The sequence below is a fragment of the Neocloeon triangulifer genome, unplaced genomic scaffold (genome assembly GCF_031216515.1).
Source record: "Neocloeon triangulifer isolate White Clay Creek 2 clone unplaced genomic scaffold, ASM3121651v1 ptg000003l, whole genome shotgun sequence".
In the NCBI taxonomy this organism is placed as follows: Eukaryota; Metazoa; Arthropoda; class Insecta; order Ephemeroptera; family Baetidae; genus Neocloeon; species Neocloeon triangulifer.
In genome coordinates, this window is record NW_026775546.1 from 6,967,756 (window position 1) to 6,992,857 (window position 25,102).

At 32.8% G+C, this 25,102-nt stretch overlaps 1 protein-coding gene across 2 annotated transcripts; it reads left to right on the top strand.

Annotated features, from left to right (window-relative positions):
* Positions 1-393: 393 nt before the first annotated feature.
* LOC132205828 (mannose-binding protein C-like) lies at positions 394-24,865 on the top strand. 2 transcript variants are annotated; one of them, XM_059635145.1, is made up of 5 exons: positions 394-628; positions 9,548-9,748; positions 22,321-22,436; positions 22,955-23,063; positions 24,034-24,865. In XM_059635145.1, exons 1-5 carry the CDS (start codon positions 526-528, stop codon positions 24,276-24,278), a joined length of 774 nt encoding a protein of 257 aa, XP_059491128.1. In that variant the 5' UTR covers positions 394-525; the 3' UTR covers positions 24,279-24,865. The 2 variants fall into 2 exon arrangements, with proteins under 2 accessions (XP_059491128.1, XP_059491127.1); XM_059635144.1 differs by lacking the exon at positions 22,955-23,063 and adding an exon at positions 23,242-23,350 and having other exon boundaries at positions 404-628.
* Positions 24,866-25,102: the final 237 nt, after the last annotated feature.

A 25,102-nucleotide genomic window follows, 5' to 3' on the forward strand; every position in this document is an offset into this window, starting at 1 on the left:
ATTTTTATCGCAGAATTATGATGAAAACATCAATTTTTATCATTTAATTAAGCTAATCGGTGGAATTTGTGACTGAAGATAATTATAATTCCTGAAAATTGAATTTTCTATTATATCTTTTTACACCGTAAAAGTATTGGGTCAAATGTATTCATGAGCAAGCCTGGATTAATTATAAATAATGTAAAATTACAATTTATCGTCCGTCCTATGCTCATTATTTTTGTACAAAACAATGAAAAATTAAGAGGCGCGGCAAGAATAGCTGAAGTAAAACCAAGTGCGCGGTGGAGAAAGGGTATCCATCACCACCACCGCTCGCGATCGCACACAAAGAATGAGAGTATTTTCTTCAAAAGAATTGGAAGCGGCCGGCGCATTGGGCCGGCGCTGCTTTTATTTTCACGCACACGCCGTACAGGTGCAGGATCTTTGCAGCTCCTTCCGCGGCTCTCGCGTAGCTTCGGTAGTTAGTCGGCGTCCAACCTCCTCACAGGAAAGAAGTAAAAGCATTTCTCCTTAGCCATGTCTCCGGTCACCGTCCTGATGCTGCTGCTGGGCTTCTGCACCCTCGTGCCCACGTCCGAGCAGCAGAGTTCCATCAATCGCAACAGCAAGGAGTTCAATAGTAAGTGGAATTTTTTATTCAAAATTTTTTTTACCACATTATATTTTGTTCACTTATTTTGACGCAAATCAAAATCTATTCTCGTTTACTGCAGACAAAGCTCTTGTTTCAAAATTTAATAGAAATACTTAAAATCCTATACTTTTCTATTTTTTCCTCCATTATATAAAATAAAAGTTGAAACAATTTGAACAAAAGTAAAATTTTAATATCACATTCATCTCTATATACTAAAAAAATCAAATAATATTGTTTCAAATTTTTTTAAAGCCATTTTATCAAGTACTGATCAAGTATAAGTATATAAGGAAGATTACGATATGATTGGACATTTTTCATTTCGTGAAAAATTTTGCACAAAATAATTAGATTCATTTCCAGTCATTTCAATAAGTTTTTTGTTGATCTTGTTCTCTTGACTTCTTGCTGCTTGAATAATTTTTTTATATAATTTCACCTTAAATATTAAAATTAAATTCCTTTTTTATATTTAAATTATGTAATGGAATTTCAAGCCTGTATTATGGTAATTTTTTTTAACTTTTTCAACTTATTCTTTCAAATAAAAGTTGTCCAAGTGTTTTGTACTGTAATGTTTCAAAAATTTCATCTGTTTTTTATGGAAAGGTGTTCAGAACAATTTTGAAATATAATATCCTTCCAGAAACTTTTAAAACAATGTATGATGAGCCATTAAGCCCATTAATCAATCTAAATTTGTTTCGTATTTTTCACCAACATACAAAACGTCAGAGTTCAAAGTTAAGATTTTTATGTTTAATTTTTTAAACTGCGTAGATTTTGCTTGAGAAATTATTAAAATTTTATTATGAAAAGTCTAGCGATAAAAATTACAAAAAATCAAATCAATAAATCGAATATGGTTTACTTACTTTAAATTGATTGAAGTATCATATTTTTTTTAATTTTATGTCATTCACGGTTGCGAACACAAGATGCGTTTAGAAAAATGTTTTAACAGCTTTTCATAAACAAGAAAATCTCAAAATTCAAATTTCTATTTTGGAAATGATTATGATTGACTGTTTGGTGCTTCAATTACTTCAATTATTTCCCTTTAACATTAAAATTTATGTATTTATAAATTTCTCACAGCAATAAAAGATCAGAATGTTTTTAATTTAAAAATTCTTTGCGCGATTTCATTTTTTCATTCAATGGAAAAATATTATATTATGACTTTGATTAATCGCTTTGCAGTGTTGCCAGCAGAGTATACGTACAATAACAAAAAACATTCTAATTTACGATCGGTACTCTGTTGCCCAAACTTAGAGACCCATCCTTTATAACTGCAAATTCACGCACATGTGTGCGCGAGCCCTGTGCGTTTTCCAAAGTGTGTTAATTCGCGTTGAAAAGCTCGCAGAGAGATGCAACTTTCTCTCATCTGTGTGCTTCGGACAAGAATTAAGAGTGCGTCGGGAATGAATAAGTACGACAAGAGCACGCAAAAAATATTCGTTTGGCCATTACATAGAAAAACGCACTTAAGTTTGGTATTTAAAAAGGAGTTAATGAGATGTGAGATTAATTCGGTCGTTGAATAGTGTTTGATGAAATTATCTCTTTGCCCCCGGGTGGTCCTTGTCTCATCAGTGCAGACAATTGGAAATTTTGCCTCTTAGTGAAGAGCCAGCAAGTTTTTTACTCTCTCCGGAGATGGAGGAAAAAATAATTTAAAAAATTAAAGCCAAGTTGACAGAGACTCTAATTCCTTCACAAGAATTACGATGCTCTAAATATTTAATTAAGTTTTATGTAGTAAAGATGAACAGAGTTTTTTCAACAATGGGCTGAATACAAGCTGTCTTGACTTTATTGTTTCGGCTTTCAATAGGATGATAAACTATTATCAGAATTTTGTAGCTAATTTAAATTAGAATTTGTTTAGATAATCAATTTACTCTTTCATTTTAAAATAATCAATGATGTTATTGTTGCTAAAAATATTGAAGTTGTAATGAAGGATTTAAAAATAGATTAGAAAAGATGACTAGCGTGTGAAATGTGAAAAAAGAAATGAAAATTTGAACTTAAATTTCTATATTTTTATAAGTCTCTATTCCTTGGAAGAGAGTTCAACAAGTTATAAATCTCAATTTCAGATTAAATAATTTAAAAAAAAAAAATAAGTTTTTTAGAAAACTGAAAGAACCATAATTTTTCCACTATGATATAAAAATCAATCTTTTTAAATTATAATTTTTTAGCGTTCAGACAGTTTTAGCTTTTTCTACCATCAATGTAGATTTTATCGAACTTTTCAACAAAACCAAATGCGACGACGAGTTCAAGATCTCTATATATACCGTGTAAAAAATGAGATACATCAGCAGTTTTAGCAGAGAAAGTTGGCAGCGGCCGAAACAAGCTTCGAGCTTCATCCTCTCGGCTCCTCGGATTAAAAATGTAAAGAGACGCGTGAAAATAATTTTCAATCTGGCTGAAAATAAGCAAAGTAGTCGCGTGTGACACGTTTATTTTTATTTTTTTATTATTTAGCGTCCTTTGCCGCGCCCCTTGGGCTCGAACTTGGCAACCTGTATACAGGTCTTCTTCGCCAAGGCAAATCGCTCAACCTTTTTCTAGCCAAAGTGAGGTGGAATGGCCGTATAAAAATCATTATCGTATCATTAAAAAGTGAATAGCCGTTGACCAGACAAAGCGTTTTTTTTCTTATTCAAGGTCGATCGATCTTATCTGGAGAAAATTATTGGCACAAATTATAATTATATACACTCAGGTCTAATTTTCTCATCTGGAATGCGATGTTTTTCGTTCTGCAAACGAGAATGAAAGCTGGCGGGACGTTTTGAAATTCAAATTTAAAAGTGGTCCTGCTGTTTTGCTCGGCAATAAAGTGATAATATGGATGGACAGTCTCTCTGAAAGGCTCAGGTGGAATTGGAGTGAATTTTATTTGCTACTAAAAGCCTGGACCTGGGGAGTCTTGAATAATTTAGAGTTCGTTGTCCGTGTTGTTGAACTTTAGATTAAAGTTTTTGTGGAGCAAAATGGCAAAAATTCAATTACCTTTTGAAATCTTGTTGAAAATTCCTAAAAAAATAAAGCATCTTTAAATAAAAAATACAGATTTTTAGATAGTTTTTTTTATGACTGTTATTAATATGTTTATCGTACTCTAGTCATTAGAAAAATATTTTTGTATTTGAATTTTCTTCTATTCAATTTTATCATAATTTAATATATCACTTAATATTTGATAAAATAAAATGCTTATTAAAAAGCAAGATTTATAAGAAGATATGCACCTGAATTTATTGAAACCTTGGGGCAATTTAACTTGATGATTAATTTTATCTAATGCAGGTCAACCTTTGTTTCTCTTTCAAATCTGATTTCCTTGTTATCAAAAATGTGCATGCGACGTACGATGCAGGTGGAGTATGCAGGTGCTGCGCCGCAAGACGAAATTAATTCGTTTAAAAATCGAAAATCCTGCCTTTCTCTACGCCCGCAATTATTCAATTCCATTGTCTCTCAATCAGAATTCCGTGTTTTCTCTAAAATCTTGATTAATTAGTCCAGAGACAAAAAGCGGAGAGATATATTAATTGAGGAACAACTTTTACTGACCTGAGTGCTTGCACATGTGTGTTTTTCACCTCTCCGCGATTCAAACTCAGGTAGCTAAATCGTCGGTTCATTAAATTTCGACCTGTCACTTCTAAAGCCGGGCGGCGAATTGACACACGACGTTAAAGGGGAAATTACGCCCTGGCATTCGCGCTAATTACAAACAACTGCAAAAAAAGTTTGGGGAAATTCTGCAGGCCCAATTATGGATCTCTCTCATAAATAAACATCGATGTTTTTATTAACGAGACGTGATTTTTTTTATCAGATTTGTTCTGAAAAAAAGTATCAATTAGCTGTAAATAAATATTAATCTGAGGAATTGTATATTATGTAACTTTAAATTATTTCATAAATTTATAAAGAAAAATCAAGATACTCCGAAGAAATCTGAGAAATCGTTTCTAAAAAGTGTATACTTGTTTATTATAATTGTGGAAGACATTCCATTTAATTTTATATTTAATTCTCGCAATACTCTTGAGAACTTTTAAAATTCAATTCAACCTGTGAAATTAAATTAATTAGCATGCAGTGCGTCGATTTAGAAACTTTTCTGAACCAAATCTGCATATTGACCCAGCCGAATGTGCGCTCTGATGGTTTTACTTTATTACCTCACTTCCCGCCTGCTATTTTGCATAAATTTCTTCTGCCCGCTAATGAATCTTGGCGATACTTTTATTGCATTAATTAGCATATTTAAGACAACTCTCCACTTCGGCCCCTAATCAAAAACCATCCTTGTCTCGCACGGCAAACGGACATCACATAATTAAGATTACAAATTTCTCAATAATTAAACAAACAATGATAGTTCTGCGGAATACGCAGCGTGTTACTTAACAACAATTATTGCGTATCAGAAAAATTTCTCCTGGAGCATTATTATACATTTCGTAACTTTTGGCGTCCCTCTCTGATATTGAAAAGAAGAAAGCGCCGGATGCCGAAGTGAAAAAAAATAACATACAACGCATTAGGAGGATCGCCACTTTTCTCGCGGACCATCGCGTCACGCCCATGTCAGTTTTTGGCTGGGAAGGCGATTTACATCTAAATTATATAAATTAATCCTTGTGAGCACCTCATAGGTCTAAGAATTTTGAGAGTCTATAGTATAGTTTTGCAAGAAGGGAAATTGCTTTAGTTTACTTTTAAGAAAAGTCACGTCTCTGCTTTTAGATCTCACTATCCATCGTTTTGTTGACAAAAAGATTGCAAAATAATTTGGAAGGAAAAAAATAAAGTGCCAAGTCACCAAATCTTAAAATTATAGGCGCGTGCGAACTTGGCTGTTTATTTAATATGCGAATCATCAAATTAAATCGTGATGAATGTGGAGACAATTTGAAGTGCGTCTCTTTCTCTTTTCAAAAAAAAATTCATCGTCTTGGTATTTCAGAATAGTTTGTCAATTTTAAAATTTAAAAACTGCACAAAAAAATTTCTTTCAACATAAATAGTGCACTTTGTCCCAGAAAAATAATTTTTGCTCATCCTTTTTAAGTCTAGTCTACGGAAAATTAAAATTTTTAGTTTACGTTTTTGTTGATAACACAAATTAATAAGATTCTCACATTATTACTGCGACTTGAAAACTCAAAATATACCTAACTTTTTAAAACCTGTAGCTTTCAATCATTTTAATTAATCAAACCACACCTATCTATATCTTTCTATCCTCTAACCACACTTATATAGGAACTCGACTAATTGAGTTTAACGGGATAAAAATTTATGTAAAAAAATAATAAGTTTTATTTAAAAAAAAAAACGAATTCTCTTCCGGTTATTAGTATAGGCTTGGCCTAATCAATGTTAGATCAAAGGTTCCATTATCTAATCTCATATTAGAGAAATTTGATCGTCAAAATAGGAAAGCAATTTCGATTTCTAATCCGCAGCTGCGGGTTTGCCCAGTGTGACCCGAAAAGCCACAAAATGCATCTCATCGATGACTTGATGACTTTGTGTACGATTTCTTCTGACCATTAGTCAAAATAAATTATTGAACATTAATAATAAATAAAATTTGAAGGAGGAAAAGGTCTGAATTTCCATTTCTCTGCAAAAATTTGGCCTCTATCACATTTTTTACACACTCTCGTTAAAAACAAATCAATCTTTGCTTGAGTCATGACTTTTGTGCAGTTACCGGGTGTATACTTACACGTGTGTATACGTTTATAAAAAGCAGATAAGAAGGAAGAGGTGTTGGGAAGAAAGCTGCTCTTGCTGCTGGCTCACCGCCGATTTCGTTTCCGTCTCGGTCAAAAGTGATGGACGGGTAATTAATTACCCGCGGCGTGATCTCACACGACTCGTATGGAAACCTCAGAATGAATAGTTCACATGAATGAGCTTTAATTGCTAATGAATCAATTAAGAAAAATGAATTTGATATTTGTTATGTTGGATCTATTTGTGTTATTTATAAAAGAAAATTATAGATAAAACTTGGAATTATATTTTAAATAAAGTGGATATGAAAGAAACTGAAGCAGATAAGCAGGTGGTCAGATAGGAAAAAAATCCTACAGGTGTCAGGAACTTCAAAAAACAAATGTTTTTGACAATATGGCTTGTTTTTTCATGGTTTTTAACTTTTGAATAAAAATAGAACACTTAAATATTTTTAATGAATATTCCTTACTCTGTTAAGGATTTTCAATGGTTCCATTTAAAAAAAATTTATAGTAAAAATCTATTAAATTAATTTTTGCAATAAAGTAAATCAACGACTCATTCAATAAAATAATTTATCGTCATTCTAAAGCTGAATAATTTATCGATTAAAAAGAAAGCGGATCTTCATTCAAAGAGAAAAAAATTTAAATACAATATGATCAGGTTGACGCATTTTTATTGCGAAATTTTGCAAATTCGGTGAGTGGCAAAAGTTTCTCTCTCATCTCCTTTTGTCTGAATTAACTGCCGGACCTGCTGACAATAATGTGCTGTGGGCGCCGAGAGCAGCTGCTGGAAAGTTCGCGAGTCAAGCGCATGATCTCATTATCCATAAAACCTTATTAGAATTTACACTCGTAGCCGAGACCGCAGCTCGAGTTGTGTTTGCTGAAGTCGCACGCGGGAAAATGGAACAATTGAGAAATTTGATCTCGTCCCATTCAATTATCCCGTGTGCGGTCTATTTTGCAATCGGACCTTGCGCCGGTGAACAAAAAAGAAAAATCATCGCGAAATGATGATTGAGGTCTGTTGTCATGCGTTTCACCGCCGCACACAAGTAATAATAACAATGCGGTTGATAAATGGCCCTAAACACATTGCACACGGTATAAAACGCGCTCTCTGCGTTTGTGATTAATTTGTTTGCCCTTTTGGATGAAATTGTTCTATTCTCACACGCTCTCAAAAACATTTGAGATCGCAATCTATCATTTTTGTTGTTCAAAGAGGGAATAAATGAAATTAATAACATAAATTTAATTCTGACATTATACTCGTCCTTTTCATCTAAAATGATAGAGAATATTACTGATTTCAAAGTTAGAAACCCTTATTTAGCTATTTTTTTTTTATATTATTTCATTAAAAAATATTTGAAAAATTAGTTGGATACTTGACGGACATCATTTTAGCAAATTACTTTCCTCTGATTTTAAGAATTTTTAACAGACTTTGTAGGTTTTCAAAACATATACTGAAGGGAAGGTGAGTATCATCGTTATCCTTGTTACTTAAAAACAATAAATTACAATAAATATTTTTTAAACCAACTGGTTCTGAGAAAAAGCTAAATATTAATGAATTTCCACCGTTTGAAAAGCAATAAAATGAAATTAATTCTATTTTCTAGCTGCATGAAAATTGATTTAAAAGTAATGCAGAAAAAAAGGCACAATCAAAAAAAAAATAAGTAAATCAAACTTCCATTTTAAGTAATATTAAAAATTAAAAATCACAAGATGATATAAATTAATTAGTTGGGGACTTTTTTTATCTCGAAAAATCTCATGCTGCATTTTCCTGCAGGTCCATTAATGAGCAAGGGCGGAACGTTCCATGTGCTGAGATCGATTGACAAAGCAAACTTCTTGCACCTCGATCGTCTCTTTGCTCCTCCGCCTTCCTACTTCTCAGCGCCGCTTTATTTTCGTGTCAGCAATTAAGGAGCACGTCGCCCTTGAATTTTCGTTTTATTTTTCCAGAGCGACGAGTGCAAGTGGTGAATTGTGCATTACTTTATTCCATTGTGTCTGCGGCGATTCTGAAAAGAAAAAGAGAAAAAAACAGCGCAGGCAAGGCGAGGTCTTTGATACATAATAAATGAGAATGCTCACACGCCTTCGCAATCGGACCTTTTATGCCGACGACGAGGCTCGTGACCGGTCGGGGAAGATGCATGAATAAAAAATAAATACATAATATTATAAGAGAGAGAGAGAGACTGTATTGCATTGAAAAAGCAGGGATAAATCGTGCACAATTTTATCACTTCAAAGAAAAATATTAAAATAAGTGAAGCGGATGTGATTATGAATATTATTTAAATTTTAATTAATGTAAATTTAAAGTTATAGAAACCTTCAAAAACTTTTAATACGTATACATTGATTTCTTATGCATAAATTCAATGCTTTTTAATATGTACTATGTACTGTTTTTAAACAAAAATTAGCAGAGTTGAAACTTCTCTAGCGCAAATCCTTCAAAAATTTAGGGGGAAAAAGTCATAATAACAATAAATCGATAAAAATAAAATAATATAGAATCGTACTGCAATTTTTTTAACGAAGTCTATTTTTCAAAAATATTTGATTGTTTCAATGCTAACAATAAGTAAATTTTATTCATCACATCTGATATCACATATAGAGATGAATATTGAATATTATCAAATTTTTTCATTAAAAAATACTCATAAAAAAATGGGGATTCTGCCGAACAAGAAGTATTCAAATTACGGAAGTGTGTATCTCTGGAACGCGTTTTCCTCTTCAGTCATGCGGCGAATTCGAGCACATATGAAATTTAACATACCAAAAACGACTCGAATTTAAGAGCTTGACGACCACACCTGCTGCTGTCTCTTCAAGGTGATTTTGTTTTGGCTTTTATCCTGATTTACTCAACCGGTCAAAACATCAATCGGGCAAAAAGGTGTGCTATACGCGGCTGGTTGTAAATACTAAATCACTCTGCTATGAACCAAAACGACAAATGTCATGCACATTAATTTAAATTTATGTACATAAAATTAATTGATATAAATAGTTCAGAAAAAGAGATAAATTTTTTAAATGGTTCTGTGTGTGCTCTGTGTGGTTGTAGGGTCGGAAATCGCGCGCCAGAACAGAATCACACAGCAGATCCTGGCACAGTACCTGCAGAAAAAGCTGTTCCCGCACCTAACGCCGGTGACGACGCCGCCGCCACCGGTCGGCAATTCGGCCGAGCAGGACACGGGCGAGGCCCTCGACTCGGACGAGTCTGAGCAAATCAGCTCACATGTTACGTACGACGACGACGAAGGTCAGAACAAAATTAAAATTTTCAAAAAAGTCCTCATTATTACGGAATAATTTACTTAATCATCTTAAAAATTAATATAATAATAAATAATTACATTGGGGAAAATTAATTCAAGGCAAAAATATCATTTTTACAAATTTTACAATATTTTTATTATTTAAAGCAATCAATTAATTAAAAATGGTACAAATTTTAAGAAAAATTGATTATTCTTATTATTGAGAACGGTTAGTGCAATACATAACACCTGCAGTACTCTAAAGTGGAGTTTGATAAATGAAAGTTATTTGGTCAAACGAGCTCTTTGGTGAAAAGAGGGCCAGGAATTTGTCACTATGAATCATAAATTTAAAAGAAAATATAGTTATAAGAATATTGAATGATATCGTTTTACGAAATTTTTGATAATTTTCAAAGCTAAAATAATGGATTTATGATTATTTTTATGAAAGAGGTGAAATTAAATTTGCTTTTTGCTCAAAATAACATATAATTCGTGCTAAAAATTATGATTGGCAACCTTGAAAGTAATGATAAAAAATTGACTTATTTTTCCCATGCCTAATTACCATATTGACATTTAAATTATTTAAAATCCTCCCATATTTTCAAGGCGAAAAATTGTAAACTGAAAAGCTCACGACTTTCAACGAGTTAGACATAAAAGGTGATTTCATTACTAAACTGATGATTTACAAGCGCGGTGAGAGGCTTGAGACGCAATTATAAATGCAAATGAAATGCGATAATTGAGGCTTTGGTGGTGATCAAGGAGGTGAACTTGACATTAGAGCCGCGAACCTAACACTCTTATAAAGAGTTAGTAGTGCATGCCACTTGGCTAGCTTTGGTTAAATGTACATGTGTATAATTGTGCCACCGTTTGTTGTGCTCTCCAGAGAGAGAAAAAGGAAAGAAAGAAATAAAGAAGATCAGAATAACTCTGAGAAGGAAGTAGTAATGTTATGCGAGAAGATCAGACGACTTACTTTCTTTACGTTTATAGACACTTGAGAAGGAAAGAAGATGCATATTTTGAATTCTGTTTTGTAATTATATATAGTTGTTGGGAAAATGAGTTTCAAATGGAAACAATTATTGAGTTCAAAGTAATTTTCCACTTTAAAAAGTTGAGATTATTCAATATTTTCTCTGTTTCTTGCTATGGATTTTTTTTTTTAAATTTAATTGCTTTCGTCTAAAGTTTTTAAGTTAAACAATTCAACCTTAAAAAAATAACTGAAATTCAAGGTAATTTAAATATTTTCTATTAATTAAGACAATTGAAAAACAAATTAAAATTTAAATATAAAAATAAAATTATGTTTAAAGAACAATCTTTTTATGCCAATTTTTTATGAACAGATTAAATTAACATAAAACAATTAATTTTGCTGAATTCCGTCACGCTATTAACCTCGATTTTCAACCGTTTTGTCTCCGTTAACACAGCCATCACCTTAAAAGGCTGATGCAGATTAAGAAAGTGGTGCGGTGTTAAGATAAATTTAATTGCAATTATCCGCAATCACCCGCGAACTTTCAACACCAATTCCAATCTTGCAGTCTTGAAACGAAAAGCGTATAATTCGAAATTCGTCCCGGATCAATGAAAGCCACTCACGTAATCCCCTGTACTTGTTTGGCTGCTCTCCGCTGTATATAACTACCGTTTTGAAAACTCCTCATTTCGGATGGTGAAATTCGCAAATGAGAATCTTGACATACAAAAATTTTCTTTTGCAAGATAAGTAATTTAATTTTTTTTTTTTTCATATATTCTTATGCTGGTTTGCCCATCAAGACAAACATAGCCATCATATAATTATTAATAACAAAAAGTAAATTCATCAAAAGTACCTGCCAAATAAAGGGACCTTTTGACCCCAGCCCTTGTGCCAGATTTGAGCACTGGTCTAACATTGACCATGGCCGGAATATTTCGCACGCTTACGTCAGGCGTGGGATCATTTTTGCTGAGGGCGAGAATCGGAGCAATTTTTATTTCATTAATCCACCATTACAAATAATTATCTTGATCATGATTGTTGAAATTATTATTTTTTTTATTGGACTCGTTTTGGTTTTGGTAGAAATAAATGTTTCATAGGAGAGATTTGGCGAAGGCCCACATGCTTAATTTATTATTATTGCGCCGCCTGGTAAAAAAGAAGCAAGGTCGGCGTGTGTGTGAAATTTTAGCCGGATCGTCCATCCACGTCGGCCACGACTCTAATGGAAGAAACGTTGAAAATTAGCCTCAAGGAAATTAATATAACAAGGCAGATTCGCAATTAGGATGGGACCGTCAGATTAAAGTCGATGTCAACTACTTTTAGAATTATGGGCTGAAATAAAAATGGAAATAAAATGGAACTGATTTTTGAAGAATTGAAATAGAAAAATAAAATGGAAAAAGATTAGATAAAGCAGCATTTAAAAATGTTTCGAAAAATATAGAAGAATCAAATTTTTTAGGGTCCAATCATCTAGTAAGACTCGAGTTTAGGTCTCCAATTAAGAATTTCACAAAGAGGAGAAAATCAGTATTTTTAAATTCGTTTTTTTTCCACAATTATTGTGGGTGGCTGAAGTTGCTTCATGATTTATAGCCATATTTTTAAACCTCATGCCTCTCTCTTTGTCCAATATTAAGAAGCTTTTATTGAGCATTTATTTTGATATCAACTTTAAAACGCGCACATTGATGAAGATTTAGAGGACTGGTTTTCTTTCTTCAAAAACACTCCGGTTTATCTGTGAACTCAGCCTTGAAAAGTAATTCAAAAAAATTTATGCATGACTTTGCACGAAGTGTAACTTCCTTGAGACGTGCAGATGAATTATTTATATAATTGACGAAAAATATTGATAATGATGCTTTTTAGGGAACGATTACTTCACTTTTTAATGGCATTAGTAACTCCTGAGTTCTGGATTTACGACACCGAGGAGAAGCAATATATATTATTTTACTACCGTGTGCCAAATTTGACAAAAAATATGTAAGTCAAAGTCTCGTGTGTGTCAAATTGAGTAATTGCTGCGAGAGAGTAGTTTCTTATTACCAAGGTCGGAGCAATTTTGTCAAAAAGAGTAGCCGCGGTCCGATTACGTCGCGGTATTTATATTATTTTATGGAAATATGGAGTGCAGCTTGAGATAAATGGAATTGTCAGAGGTACTTAATAATGCACTGAACATGTTTTCAATACTTGTGAGTCTTGTGAGTAATAATATTCAAATTACTGCTGATGGAATTCGTCTTGGAATAAAAAAAAATGAGAGTCAAGGTGATCACGCGCAACAAAACAAAAACCGATTGTGTGTTTTGAGAGCGGTTTGACTAGATGGGCTAGATGATCTAATTATGCAAATTTGAGTTAGGTGAAAAATGATTTGTTTCTGTCATGAAAGGACGTGTGTGTTAATTGCGTGATCGTCTTTTGCTCCTGACACAGATTTCAACAAAGAATTCAAGATCAATCGACTTTGCAATCGTACTGACTCATTTTATTAAAAAAAGTTTGAAAAAGAATTATTTCATTTATTTCGAAAATTTCATACGATTGTTTCCGCTGTATTTTTTTATTAATGCCAAAAATAGATATGCTACTTTGTAATTTCTTATTTATTTTCAAAACTTAAATGTTCATCATTTGGTTTAATGAAGCGTTTTGTTGAAGTGTAATAATGTCAATTCGATAAAAAAAAATCCCCGATATTTTCTTTTCTTCCTTTCTTATTTCATAAAATTTATTTATTAATTTCTTTCCTGATGATAAAAATAAATAAATAGCATAAATAATTTTTACATCTTATTTTTTTATTTTACTCAAGCAAGCGATGATAATTTTGCTTGAAGCTCTAAGAATCCTCTTGCGGAATATCACCGAGGGTAATAATAGGATTAATATCAAAACGTTTTTCATATTTTTATGTCTCATCACACACGGAATGTCAAGCAATAAAGCTTTGAGTTGCTTTCACTTCCTCTGGGTAATATTTTTGTCTTCTCCTCGCAATTGTCAGCTTGGCTTTTTCTCTTTCAAAAAATTCCCTTTACCACCTGAGGCAAATCCTATTTTTCATGTGGGAAACCAAAACTGAAAAAGCAGAATATACACAATCGACACGGAAAACATCGTGAAAAATAAGTTTTGAAGTTAGAAAGGGAGAGCAGAGAAAAAATAGCATAGAAAGAGTCAGAGAGTGTGCGTAAGGATGACCCTGTGACTCCTATGACTTCAAAAACGCCAACCTGTCTATAAAATGTCAGACAAAAGAGCTCCACTTGCGTCACCTGCAAATGCTACAACACGTAATCTGACACCCGATAAGTTTTCTATCTTTCATCTCCCACTCTAAAAATATAATCAGCTTGAGATCAGATTGACCCTTTTAGATGATAACAATTAGCGTTTTAAAGGTCAAGACACTTCCTAATTTTAACTTTCTTATATTGATAGTCCTATTTTAAAGAATTCCAACGACATTATGGAAAGTTAATTTGGATGAAAACTAAAAACACCATGGGCTTCTAAAATTAGCTGAATGACAGCAATTTTATCTTTAAATGCTTATAATTTTGTCAACTATGTCGCAAAATAAAACAAATTTAAATTTATATGTATCTATTGAAGAGAATAATCGAAATTAATTAGAACAAAATTATAACTTTTTAAAGTCGCGACGTCCTTTAAATTAGTGTGGGTGTGTGGAGATTTAAACGAGTGCCAAAGTGATTCGAGTGAATGCAATTGATACGTACTAAACGTCAAAGAACATAATGGCAGAGCAATTTAGAGTTACCCTTTCAGATCTGGCCTAAAATTTGTTTGAGGTATAGAAAGGCGCTTGGAAAGAAACAATAACAATTGTAATGAATGGGTTGACATTGCCCTTAATATATATAAAGCACAACTACAAGCGTGGACGTCAAAAGCGATTATATTCGTAATTAAATTAAATTGGTATTCAAGCAACCAATTTATTTGAAATAAAATGTCAAGTAAATTACGATAAATTTACAAATTTTGCAACTAATTTTAGCGAAATATGTAATTACGTCAGAGTGTGATTTATGTACTTTGTCCGTGTTCATCATTTGGTGAGAAAGAAAGAAGGATCACCTTATTAGGTTGTGCAACTATGCATTATAAAAGCAGCGCACAATCGGGATGATCCGTGTGGCTGCGAGAGCAATTTACTCTCGTATAATTTCATTGGAAGAAAGTGAGCTGCTGCTTTAATTCAACACGTGACGGTGCAGTTTTCAGTCAGAAATCGGTTTAGATGAGACGAGTTTGTGAATGTCTTGGGAAAATCAACAGTAGTTTATCCTTGGGTTGAAAAATGGAATGTGAGAGAGGAGTGCAGCCTTTCTGTCCAAACCACATTGATCGGCTGAATTTTTTGAAATGATCAAATAAATAATTATGTAAATTTTAATAAAAAAAAAATAAAAGACTTAATCAAAGTAAAATAACAAATATTCAAGTATGAATATTGCTAAAAAAATTAAAATAAAAGAAAATATATTATCAAAAGATCCTAATTTTGGAAAATTTATAAATTTTATTATGAACTATACTTAATATGAAGTAACTATTTTTTTAATCATTTGCTAATTGATTTAAGCATTCAGTAAATTAGAAAAAACAACACGTAATCGATTTAACATGGTAACCTAATTTACAAATTTTCAAGTCAAAGGTCGATTCTCTCTCAGGTTGTAGTGTTGTAAACGGCGCCTATAATTAACAATTAGCCATGCACAACAGCACCTTGGCTCTGAGGAATTCACGGTAGCGGATCCTATGCTCATCCGTAATATATTTGAAATCAAGGAAATTTCACTGCTCGTTCGCGCGCGTCACGATTTGGCAATAACAATCGAACGCAACGATTAATTAAGGAAAAATACACCTCTGCATTCAAACAGTTGCATTATGTTTCGAGTTGGCCAATAAATTTGCTTGTTATAAAGACCGGGGTTTAATCTGCTTTTAGGCGTGTAAAAATACACAAAGCTGTGGCCCAACCTGATTTGAATAAAATAGCACTTGGGCAATTTTCAAAGAAGACCAACAATGGGTCTGATGCAAACAGTTCAGTGGATGTTGGCCAAAATTATTTCGCTGCAAATGAGAAATATTATAAAATAATTTTTATTCGTATATGATTTAAATAATAATTCGATCTAAATTAATTACTTTTATTTTGGATATGAAATTAATTTTTGAAGGACAAACACTATACTTCGAATTTCTGCTCCTTAATTCGTTTTGGAGATTGGAATTTTCAACTCTACGAGTACTTGCTCTTTGCAAGCGTGGCATGTGCATGCTCATTTTGGGCAATAAAACCTGTTGGCATTAAAATAAAGGTAATCGCAGCTCTGACACTCTCGGTCGTGCTGAAACTCGAAGAGATTTCTTTCTTTATTTAGGCCGGGACTGCAATTTTCTGTATCGCACCACAATGCGACTTTTTTTACGATCATCATTTAATTGTCTTGAAAATTACTATCGCTGAAAGAATTAACCTTTAGTTTTAAAAAGAAAGATTCTATCAATTTTGAAATGCCGTTACACTCTTTCAGATTGTCATAAAATCTTGACAGCATTGTGGATTATGGACATGGAAAACTAGTAGATTCACATAGTAGAATAAAAATATTTCTATTATTGATTAAATTTGTAGATTATTTTGGCATATAAGTTTCACAAAATTTTCAATTTTTCATCTGCTCATTTTCTTTTTAATTAATTTTGCAAATAATTATTTCTTCAGGTACAATTTGCCTGTCTTCAGGTTTGGATTGTTAAAAGTTAAAAAAGACGTATATGTTGTTTAAATTCGTTTATTTTCGTTTTGTATTAGTGCAATTAATAATAATTTGATATTCATTATTATTATTTAATCTAATAATCCTTCTGACAATCATTTAATTTCATCCAATTTTTCTTAAGAATATGTTAATTTTCTACTTTCCTTCTGTTATTAAAGCTTTTTTCCGTATTTTTTTTTTTTAATTTTTTTGTGAAAGCCAAAAATTATTTACACCTAATAAGGTTTATATTTGGAAATATATCTAGACACGATACATATTTCCTTCTTCTAAGGCACATGTTTGTTCTAATTTTATTATAATATTGAAATTTCAATTTAATTTTTCATCTAAAACGATTGTTCAATACCAAAGTGCAAACTCACGTGCCAATCACACGGCATTTAACCAACAACAAAATAACGCCCACCGCTATTTACCCACTCGTTTAAATCGAATAATTACTCAGCACTATTTTTTTCACGTTATAACACCGAAATGTCGAAAATAAAAAGTACACTCGGTGGAGAGGAAAAACGGCGAGCTCGGGTGGATGGATACGGCCTTACAATCAAGGTCGGCTGCAGGCATCATCTTTGCAGGGGCAGGGCAGAATCCAGCAGCAGCTCCCTAGACACTTTCTCTCTCTTCAGTCAGTTGGAGAGCGGAGACTCACCTGCCGACACGCAGCTCGCCAAACCCGCTTTGCACGTATAGATAGATAGACCGACCACGCGTGCTGGATTTCTCGTTCCCGGATAAAAAATTTATTCAAAACCGGCCTTTGGTGACACGCCATGGCGCGACTGGGATGCGGAATCTTGCTTGCGATGAGTCTCTACTCGATCGCCTACGGAGCTTCTAGCAGGGGTGAGTTTCCTTTTCCGCCCCCCTTTAATTACCGTGCGATTAAATTCCATTAAAAAAGGTGTCATGTGCGTAGGTCCCACGCGCAATTGAAGAGAGAGTAAACATACTTTAGTGATAGGTTGATTTATTCAATTTTTTTCCACACTGACCGGGAATTCCACAATTAATAAATGTCTCAAGTATAACCTGTTTATACTTCTGATTGTGAGAAATTATATTTTTCACTGAATTTATGGCTGGCATTCTTTTTTGATACATTAACTGCGCAAATTGATTACATTGTATATTAATGAATTAATTGAATTTGTTTTAATTTTAAGAATTTCAATAATTATTGATAGTAGTTAATTGCCTGATTTTCAATTCTCCTCTATTTCCAGTTTAATTTTTTCTGTGCTTTTATAACCAGAATATTTATATACATTTTTTAATTAGTGATTGTTGCTCTACAACTCCATGCACATTGGAATTTTTACTTTTAATCAGAATTAGTTCGCTCCATAGCTATCAATTACATTGAATTCTACTAAATTTCAATGAAATGATTATAATTGTTCTTTTTTTTTCTTTAATTATTCATGAGCTATTTTATTAACATACGGAATTAGTAAATAATTCAATAGCATTTTTTAACAACAGTATTTGGAATTTTAATAAATGCTCAAAACAGTTTCACATTGTGTGCATCTCTTGGGTATGATAAAGTTCAAAAATAAGTTCACCATCATTATAGTGTAATTTTGAAAAAAAAAACTCGCAAAAATTAATTCATTAATTATTTAATCTCTGGTTATTTTTGTGTTTCTATACATTGTTAGCACAAGACTTTTAATTGCACCATAATAATAGAATTGTAGTGAGAAAAATAAATTAAAAATATGAAACAATTTTTAGAATAATAAACCCTAGGTTGTGCACTACGTTTGATTTTTTCTAATAATAGACATTTATTGTAATAACAAATCAACATAAAGCAATGGGAGTTTGTTTTGAACATTGTATGAATCATTCACAATATTATGTTGTGCACCGTAGTAAATTTAACATCCCAATTGCTTTCTAATGAAATAATAATTCATCCTTTTCTGAAGCAGGAAAGTTTGATCGAGTATGTCGTAATTTATGATTTCATCGCGAATAACGAGGGAAATCCTTACTTAAGATTTTCTCGGAATTTCAACTGAGACGTCTGGTGAGAGTTTTGAGTTCAATTTCGTGTTGCCTCCCACAACAAAACTTTCGACTTTGAAGACAATAAATTCCAATGCACCTTTAACATAGAAATAAACCCATTAGAACAAAAAAAATCCTATACTTATTTAACTCGCCAGCTGCATTTGCAACGGAGCATGAAGCATAAATTAATTGATGGCATCTTACGCACGCGTACCTCATTGCGAGAGCACCTATTTTATTGATGGAGCAGATCACTTTGCTTGCATGTAGTGTTCTCTCCATCTCGTTGAAGAGGTTCCGCGCATTTGCTGCAAATAGACAAAAAGGCCGGTCTTCAAAATTCTAAAAAAATATCGAGTGAATGAAAAATATAATTTAACAATTCAAGAAGATCTGTTTTGATTTCTCAATGAAAAAAAAAATTAAAATCTTGATTGGAAGCAAAATAAAAACTGATCACAATCTATTATATTTAAGTATTTTTTTTTTTTTTTGTAAATGTTTACTAATTAATTTTCTTTAATTGAAGGAGATTAATGTCCATTTGTGGCGCGTGGAATTAGAAACTACCGGCAAGTCAACCTTTGGGAGTCGTAAAGTCACAAAACCAGTTACACGATTTATATTTTTTCCGCAAAGAAATTTCTAAAAGTTTGACACGCACCCATTGCTCGACATTTTATCCTAACTTTAGACCAAAATAAGTACGATTCCTCGAGAAAAAATATAATCTAATTGGTGGACGTGTGTGTATATAATAAAATGCAAAGGTTCGATTTGCGCTCGGCGCCTCTGCTTGTGTTGGATGAGAGAAAGCGGCGCTGAGGATTGCTTTGAAATTCACCGAGTTTTTTCACTCTCTTCGTATGTCTGTTTAAAGACTTAATGAACACACGAGCATCTTTTAGAAACACACACACCTCTTGAAAGAAATCGTTATCTCACATATCGGTTCCAAAGACGTGTTTTTACGCCGATATCGTGCAAATTAGCAATTTGTTCTTTTTTCATTCAAAACGGAACCTTTCTGTTTTTATTATGAACACGGAAAAAGAGAGCTATCTGATGACATTAGCTCGCGGTCACCGGAGAAGATTTATTCGCAACTTGACTCTCTGCTTTCTACACGAGAGAGGCGCAAACAATGCGCCTTTGCACCCCGAGTGAAATAACTCAAAGCTGTCTTGTCGTGCCAGTGAGAAACATGTACATTTTTACTTGCGGATGTGGATAAAACTGGTATATGAAAATTTTTATAAGATATAGATTTACGTAGAGTAAATAAATGCAGAAAGCAAGGGCTGATTATCAGTGAAGAGAATTTGTACGGCGACGATTTGATCTCACCTCTTTGATGAACGGTTTCCGCATCTAATCAGAGAATGAATTTTTTCGCGCACTTTTATCAAAAGTTTACATCGCTTGGTGAAAATTAAGGGCTGAAATTTTGGCTAGTTTGAATTAAAAACAGCCAATTTGGGTTCCCTGCAGGGAGGGTGCAAGGGCGGCGAGGTATACGTGATATGAATTTAATTTCAACAAAATAAAAGTTTTATTATCAAATAAAAACTTGAATTAAAATTTTATTTCTGGCAAATTTTTTAAATATGCATTGTATTATTATTTTTGTGCGAGATTCTATTTGTTAAATAATTAATTTTGCTACCAATTTCCGGGAGTTGCCTGGAGTTAACCAGTATTTTTTATATTAAGTAAATTATTGCACGTTAATCTCATTAACAGACGAGCAGATAGATGCATAATTTAATGGATGTTGTTTTCTTTATTATCTATCTTTCACGCGCCGTTTGCTTTTCAGGTCGAAGGTCCCGAGTGGACTCTGTTCGTTATTGAATTTATTGCACACAACGCCAACAGTGGTCAGTGCTGGTTTTTTTTCTCGCGTCTCTCTGTACGACCGTCATCCTTGCTAGTAAAAGCGACGGCCTGCAAATCGTTGTATACTTTTTATCTTTGCCGGAATTGATTTGTAATGCGAGCATTGTGGTGCCGTAATAGCCTCGAGAGTTACATGAAAAACGTGAATAATTCATGAAAGAACGTAAAAAAGAATGATTGGGACGTAGGTTGCTTTGCTGTAGTTTTTTCTGTTACTCTATTAATTATCGAATTACTAAACAAAAGAATTGAAAGTCTAAAGCTAGCTTAATTGAAAATAATACGAAACGCTTTTTTAGGAGAAAATACATTATAAAAAAAAATTAGTTTAAATTAAAACTAAATTAATTTTATATTTTCTACCACCTTTTCATCCTATTTGAAGTAATTAATGGTATTTAGAAATAAAATTGAAATATCAATGATTTAATTTTGATTTTTTCTATTTACAAAAATTTTTGACCAGATTTCCTCATTGTCACTTTTACAAGCTAATTCAATTAGTAACCTGTCCGTCAATTTTGAAAGTATAATAAATATTCTTTCCATTAAAATTTTTCACTGAGAGTGAAATCAATAAATTATGCGAGGGCAGTCTCGCCAATTTGTCTTTGTGTGCAAAGTTTGATCCGGCAGAGTGACCTTGTTCTCCACTCTGGCCGGGTTAAAGCCCACCTGTCTCGCAAGTGCGTTTGTTCTTCTCGTAGCACCACACGCAGGAATTCGAAAGTACTACAAGCTCAAACCACATCTCTCACTTACAAACAAGTACCATTATTAATATCAAAAGGTGTGCACAATATTAACTTACATATTATTTCAAGGCCGCATTCCACGCAGACCTCTCTCGCCGGACATTAATCTTGGTACAAAAATACTTTATTTTATTTGTTTGTTACTTTGCGATTCGTTCGTGGAAATGCTCTGCAAGTTGTTGTTGATATCGCGAAAGGATTGTCGTGGTCTTACAAGAACGAGAAGGCCAAAAGGAACTTATAAATAAAATCAAAACAAGTGAAAAGAGCACTTAAATTTTTTTTAACAGCCTGGAAGAACATGCTATTTATACAATTTTAATTGATATGAAGCAAAAAATGTATTTTTAATTAAAAATTATTCATACTTTAAACTGCATTAATTAAAAGTTATTTCTTTGTTTCTCTCAAAACTTTTGATCAGCTTTACAAAATTGAATTAATATGCATATGGTTTGTAAATTTTTAAGGTAATTGAGAGAATTGAATGTTGAAGTAATATTTTCATTAAAATAAGGGGAAGGGATTCATTGTAACAAAAATATAAGTTTCGATTTTTTAATTACTAAATTTGATGGTTCATTTTTTTTTAATTTTCAAACTATATAATTTACTTCTTGTTGTTAGAGTCTATAGACTATAAACATACTTTTTGCCTATTTTTGAATGGAAAATCCCTTTGCAAAGATTGAAAGTCAAGACCAGTTCATGTTAATGGATCAATTTAAGGCCGTTGGCTAAAAGGTAGCCTCGCCATCAGACTGTGCAAAGGAGGTGGCAACTGTTGAAGTGGTATTGTCGTCTGACACAATCACTCTCGATCATCTGATTAAAAACATATTAAATGGCAGATCAATTGGTTTATTATAATCATTATCTCCAACAGGTTTTTCTTTCCTCACGTCAGCCAGGAGAAAAAAAAATTAAATTTAAAACCTTTCAGTTATATTGGTTTTGTAAATTTTTTTGTATCTTATATTTTAAAATGCATAAAATAATTTTATTCGTTAGTTTTAAAAAGTGTTTCAAATGTGTTGCAGGTAACGACTGCTCCAACTGTGTGGACGACAGTTTGGGGTCAAGCACGTTGAACAGGTGGACGATGCCGCTGCTGAAGCTCGGCGAAAAGAGATACTACCTCGGAATTTTCTTCAAGGTAATGTCAGGAATTTTGACAGTTTCACATCAGACTGTAAATTTAACAAAAAATTTTATTTATCAATATTAGATTCCCTTACAGTAAATATATAAATGAGTGAATCACTTTATATCAGTATCACGCCTTTAAATGAATCAGTGGGCAACCCGCTCGACATTCAAGTCGAGCAGGTTGCCTATATGACTGCTTTGTTAATTTTAAGAAGCAGTGAAAGGACGATTATTTAGAATTTATGAAATCAATTTAATGTTTTTGTTTCTTTTAAAATTTCAACTTCCACTTCTGTAAAATTTTAAATTATGGCATTTAAATTAGATTTTATAATAAAAGATAAGATTATTTAATCATTTCATTTTTGTTTTTTAAATATAATATATTTCTGGCAATGAATTGATGTCAATTAGTAATTTGTTGATTGTTGACGTCGGTTCTTTCAATTATTCTCATTGGGGCATGATTCAAAAGCAGGTATTATTATTTTCTCATGAAAATAAATTTTCACGAAAAACCTTTAGGCCAATTGGTTCAAAGCGAACCGCTACTGTCGTTACCACGGCATGCAACTCGCCTCCATTGACACCGAGGAGGAAAACAAATTGCTGCAGGAGACAATCGCCTCGCAAGGTTTGTCCAAAGGCGACACCACAAATTCGCTAACTCTCGGTGGTTTTACTCGGTGTTTTTTTCCAAAACTTTTGTGAATGATGCCCCTCTAAAAAAAAATGTACAAACTGTTTCTATGTTTGATGTTTCCAAAGCATGCTAATGGTTTCGGTCTTTTTGTTATGTTGGGAAATGACAGGCCAACTGGTACAAGTCGGCCCAGTACTGCAGGTACCACGGCATGCATTTGGCCTCCATTTCCAGCCAGCAGGAGAATGACCAGCTGGAAAAGCACATCCGAGACTCAGGTAGAACAACAAATAAATGCACAAAAATAATTTTAAATGTATTTTAAAAAAAACTTAACTTTTCACTTTCGGAACTAACTTCTTATAAAATTAATACCAAATGAGCTATTCCACGCGAGAGATCTTTATAATTATAACTACACAGATTTCAAAATGTCTTGTATTTTTGTAATTAAAAAAGGATTTAACCCAAAATGTTAGGAGGAAATTTGAAAATTTTGGATTGATTGTTATACATCTAGAGAAATTATTACTTTTAAAATATTTAAATTAGTTTTTTACTAGACCTAGTTGAAATTTAATTTTAGTTACGTTAAAGATTGACTTTGATTTTAATTTTTTTTTTACATAGATAAGCTGTGGGGTAGCAGCAGCAAAGTAATTTAATAAAATCACTATTAAAAACCTTATTTTACATAAAATTACTTTTTAAAATTATGCTTAATATTTTAGTAAATGTGAGCTAAACCAACTCTTTTAGGCCTAGAAATCTATATGAAATGTTAATTTAAATGTTGCTCTGACAATGAGGTGGCCCTAATAGGGCCGGATTATGAATTTCAGTCAGTTGAATAGTCAAATAAAGCTGAACTTTCTAAAAATTGATCTAACGTGGAATTGCTCAAATGCTTTTTTATAATTTTATTATAAACATACTAATATTTGTGACTATCGTGAACCAGGATTTGGTCTTGAGCACTTCTGGACGTCTGGCACTGACCAGGGCGAGGAAGGTCACTTCTTCTGGATGTCGACTGGCCGCCCTTTGACGTTCACCAACTGGAATGCCGGGGAGCCCAACAACTTCCGCTACGAGAACGGCGAGGAGGAGCACTGCCTGGAACTGTGGAACAGAGACGGAAAGGGCCTCAAGTGGAACGACACGCCGTGTTCCTTTGAGACCTACTTTGTCTGTGAAGTGAACTGAATTTAAAAGACACACTTCCTCTCTTGGGAATGGACATTTCAATCAAGTATTTTCAGTCTTTCCTCTCTTGAGGACCTGTATTTTTTTATACAAATGGAGACTGCTATGTAAATGTGAATGACCTAAACTTTTTTTTTTTAAATTTTATCGCGATTTTATTGAATGTTCATCAATTCAAACTCAGCCTATATACATTTTACGATCAGTTTATTTCTTTTTAATTGAAATAATTTTTATTGTTTTGATCCTCGCGCGCCCATAACCTCTGTACGTGCCATTCCTTATCCAATCAGTGTAAACAAAGAAGTGCAGATATGGAATCCAATACTAGCTTTGTTTGCAGTCTTTTGAATGTTCATTGATATTATTATTTTCAAAGTTTTGTGCACTCACACAACTTTACTGTGGTTATCCAATTAATTTAAACTCTAAGGGAGTTTATGTTGTTGTTTCGATTTTTTTACTGTACATACATGAAAATTTTACTAAAATTTTTGTAGAAATAACCGCGATGTAAATATGATTAAACAGAAACTAATGTGACACAGATTGGTTTAAAAATAAAACGTTTTAGTGTTAGCAGAAGATCTTGAAGTTGTTTTTTGAATAAATAATAAATTATATTCTAATTGTAAGGAACACTTTTCAACGTGGTAATTAAATAATAAAATTTATAAGTGAAAAGAGGGCTTTGCCCTTGCTAAGATCTTTTTAACAAATAAGTCTTGAATTATATTTGAAATCAAAGTTTTGAACAGGGGCAATGTTCATTTTTCCAATTCATGAACGTGTCTTCCCACTTCATTTTGGCTGTGAAATAGCAC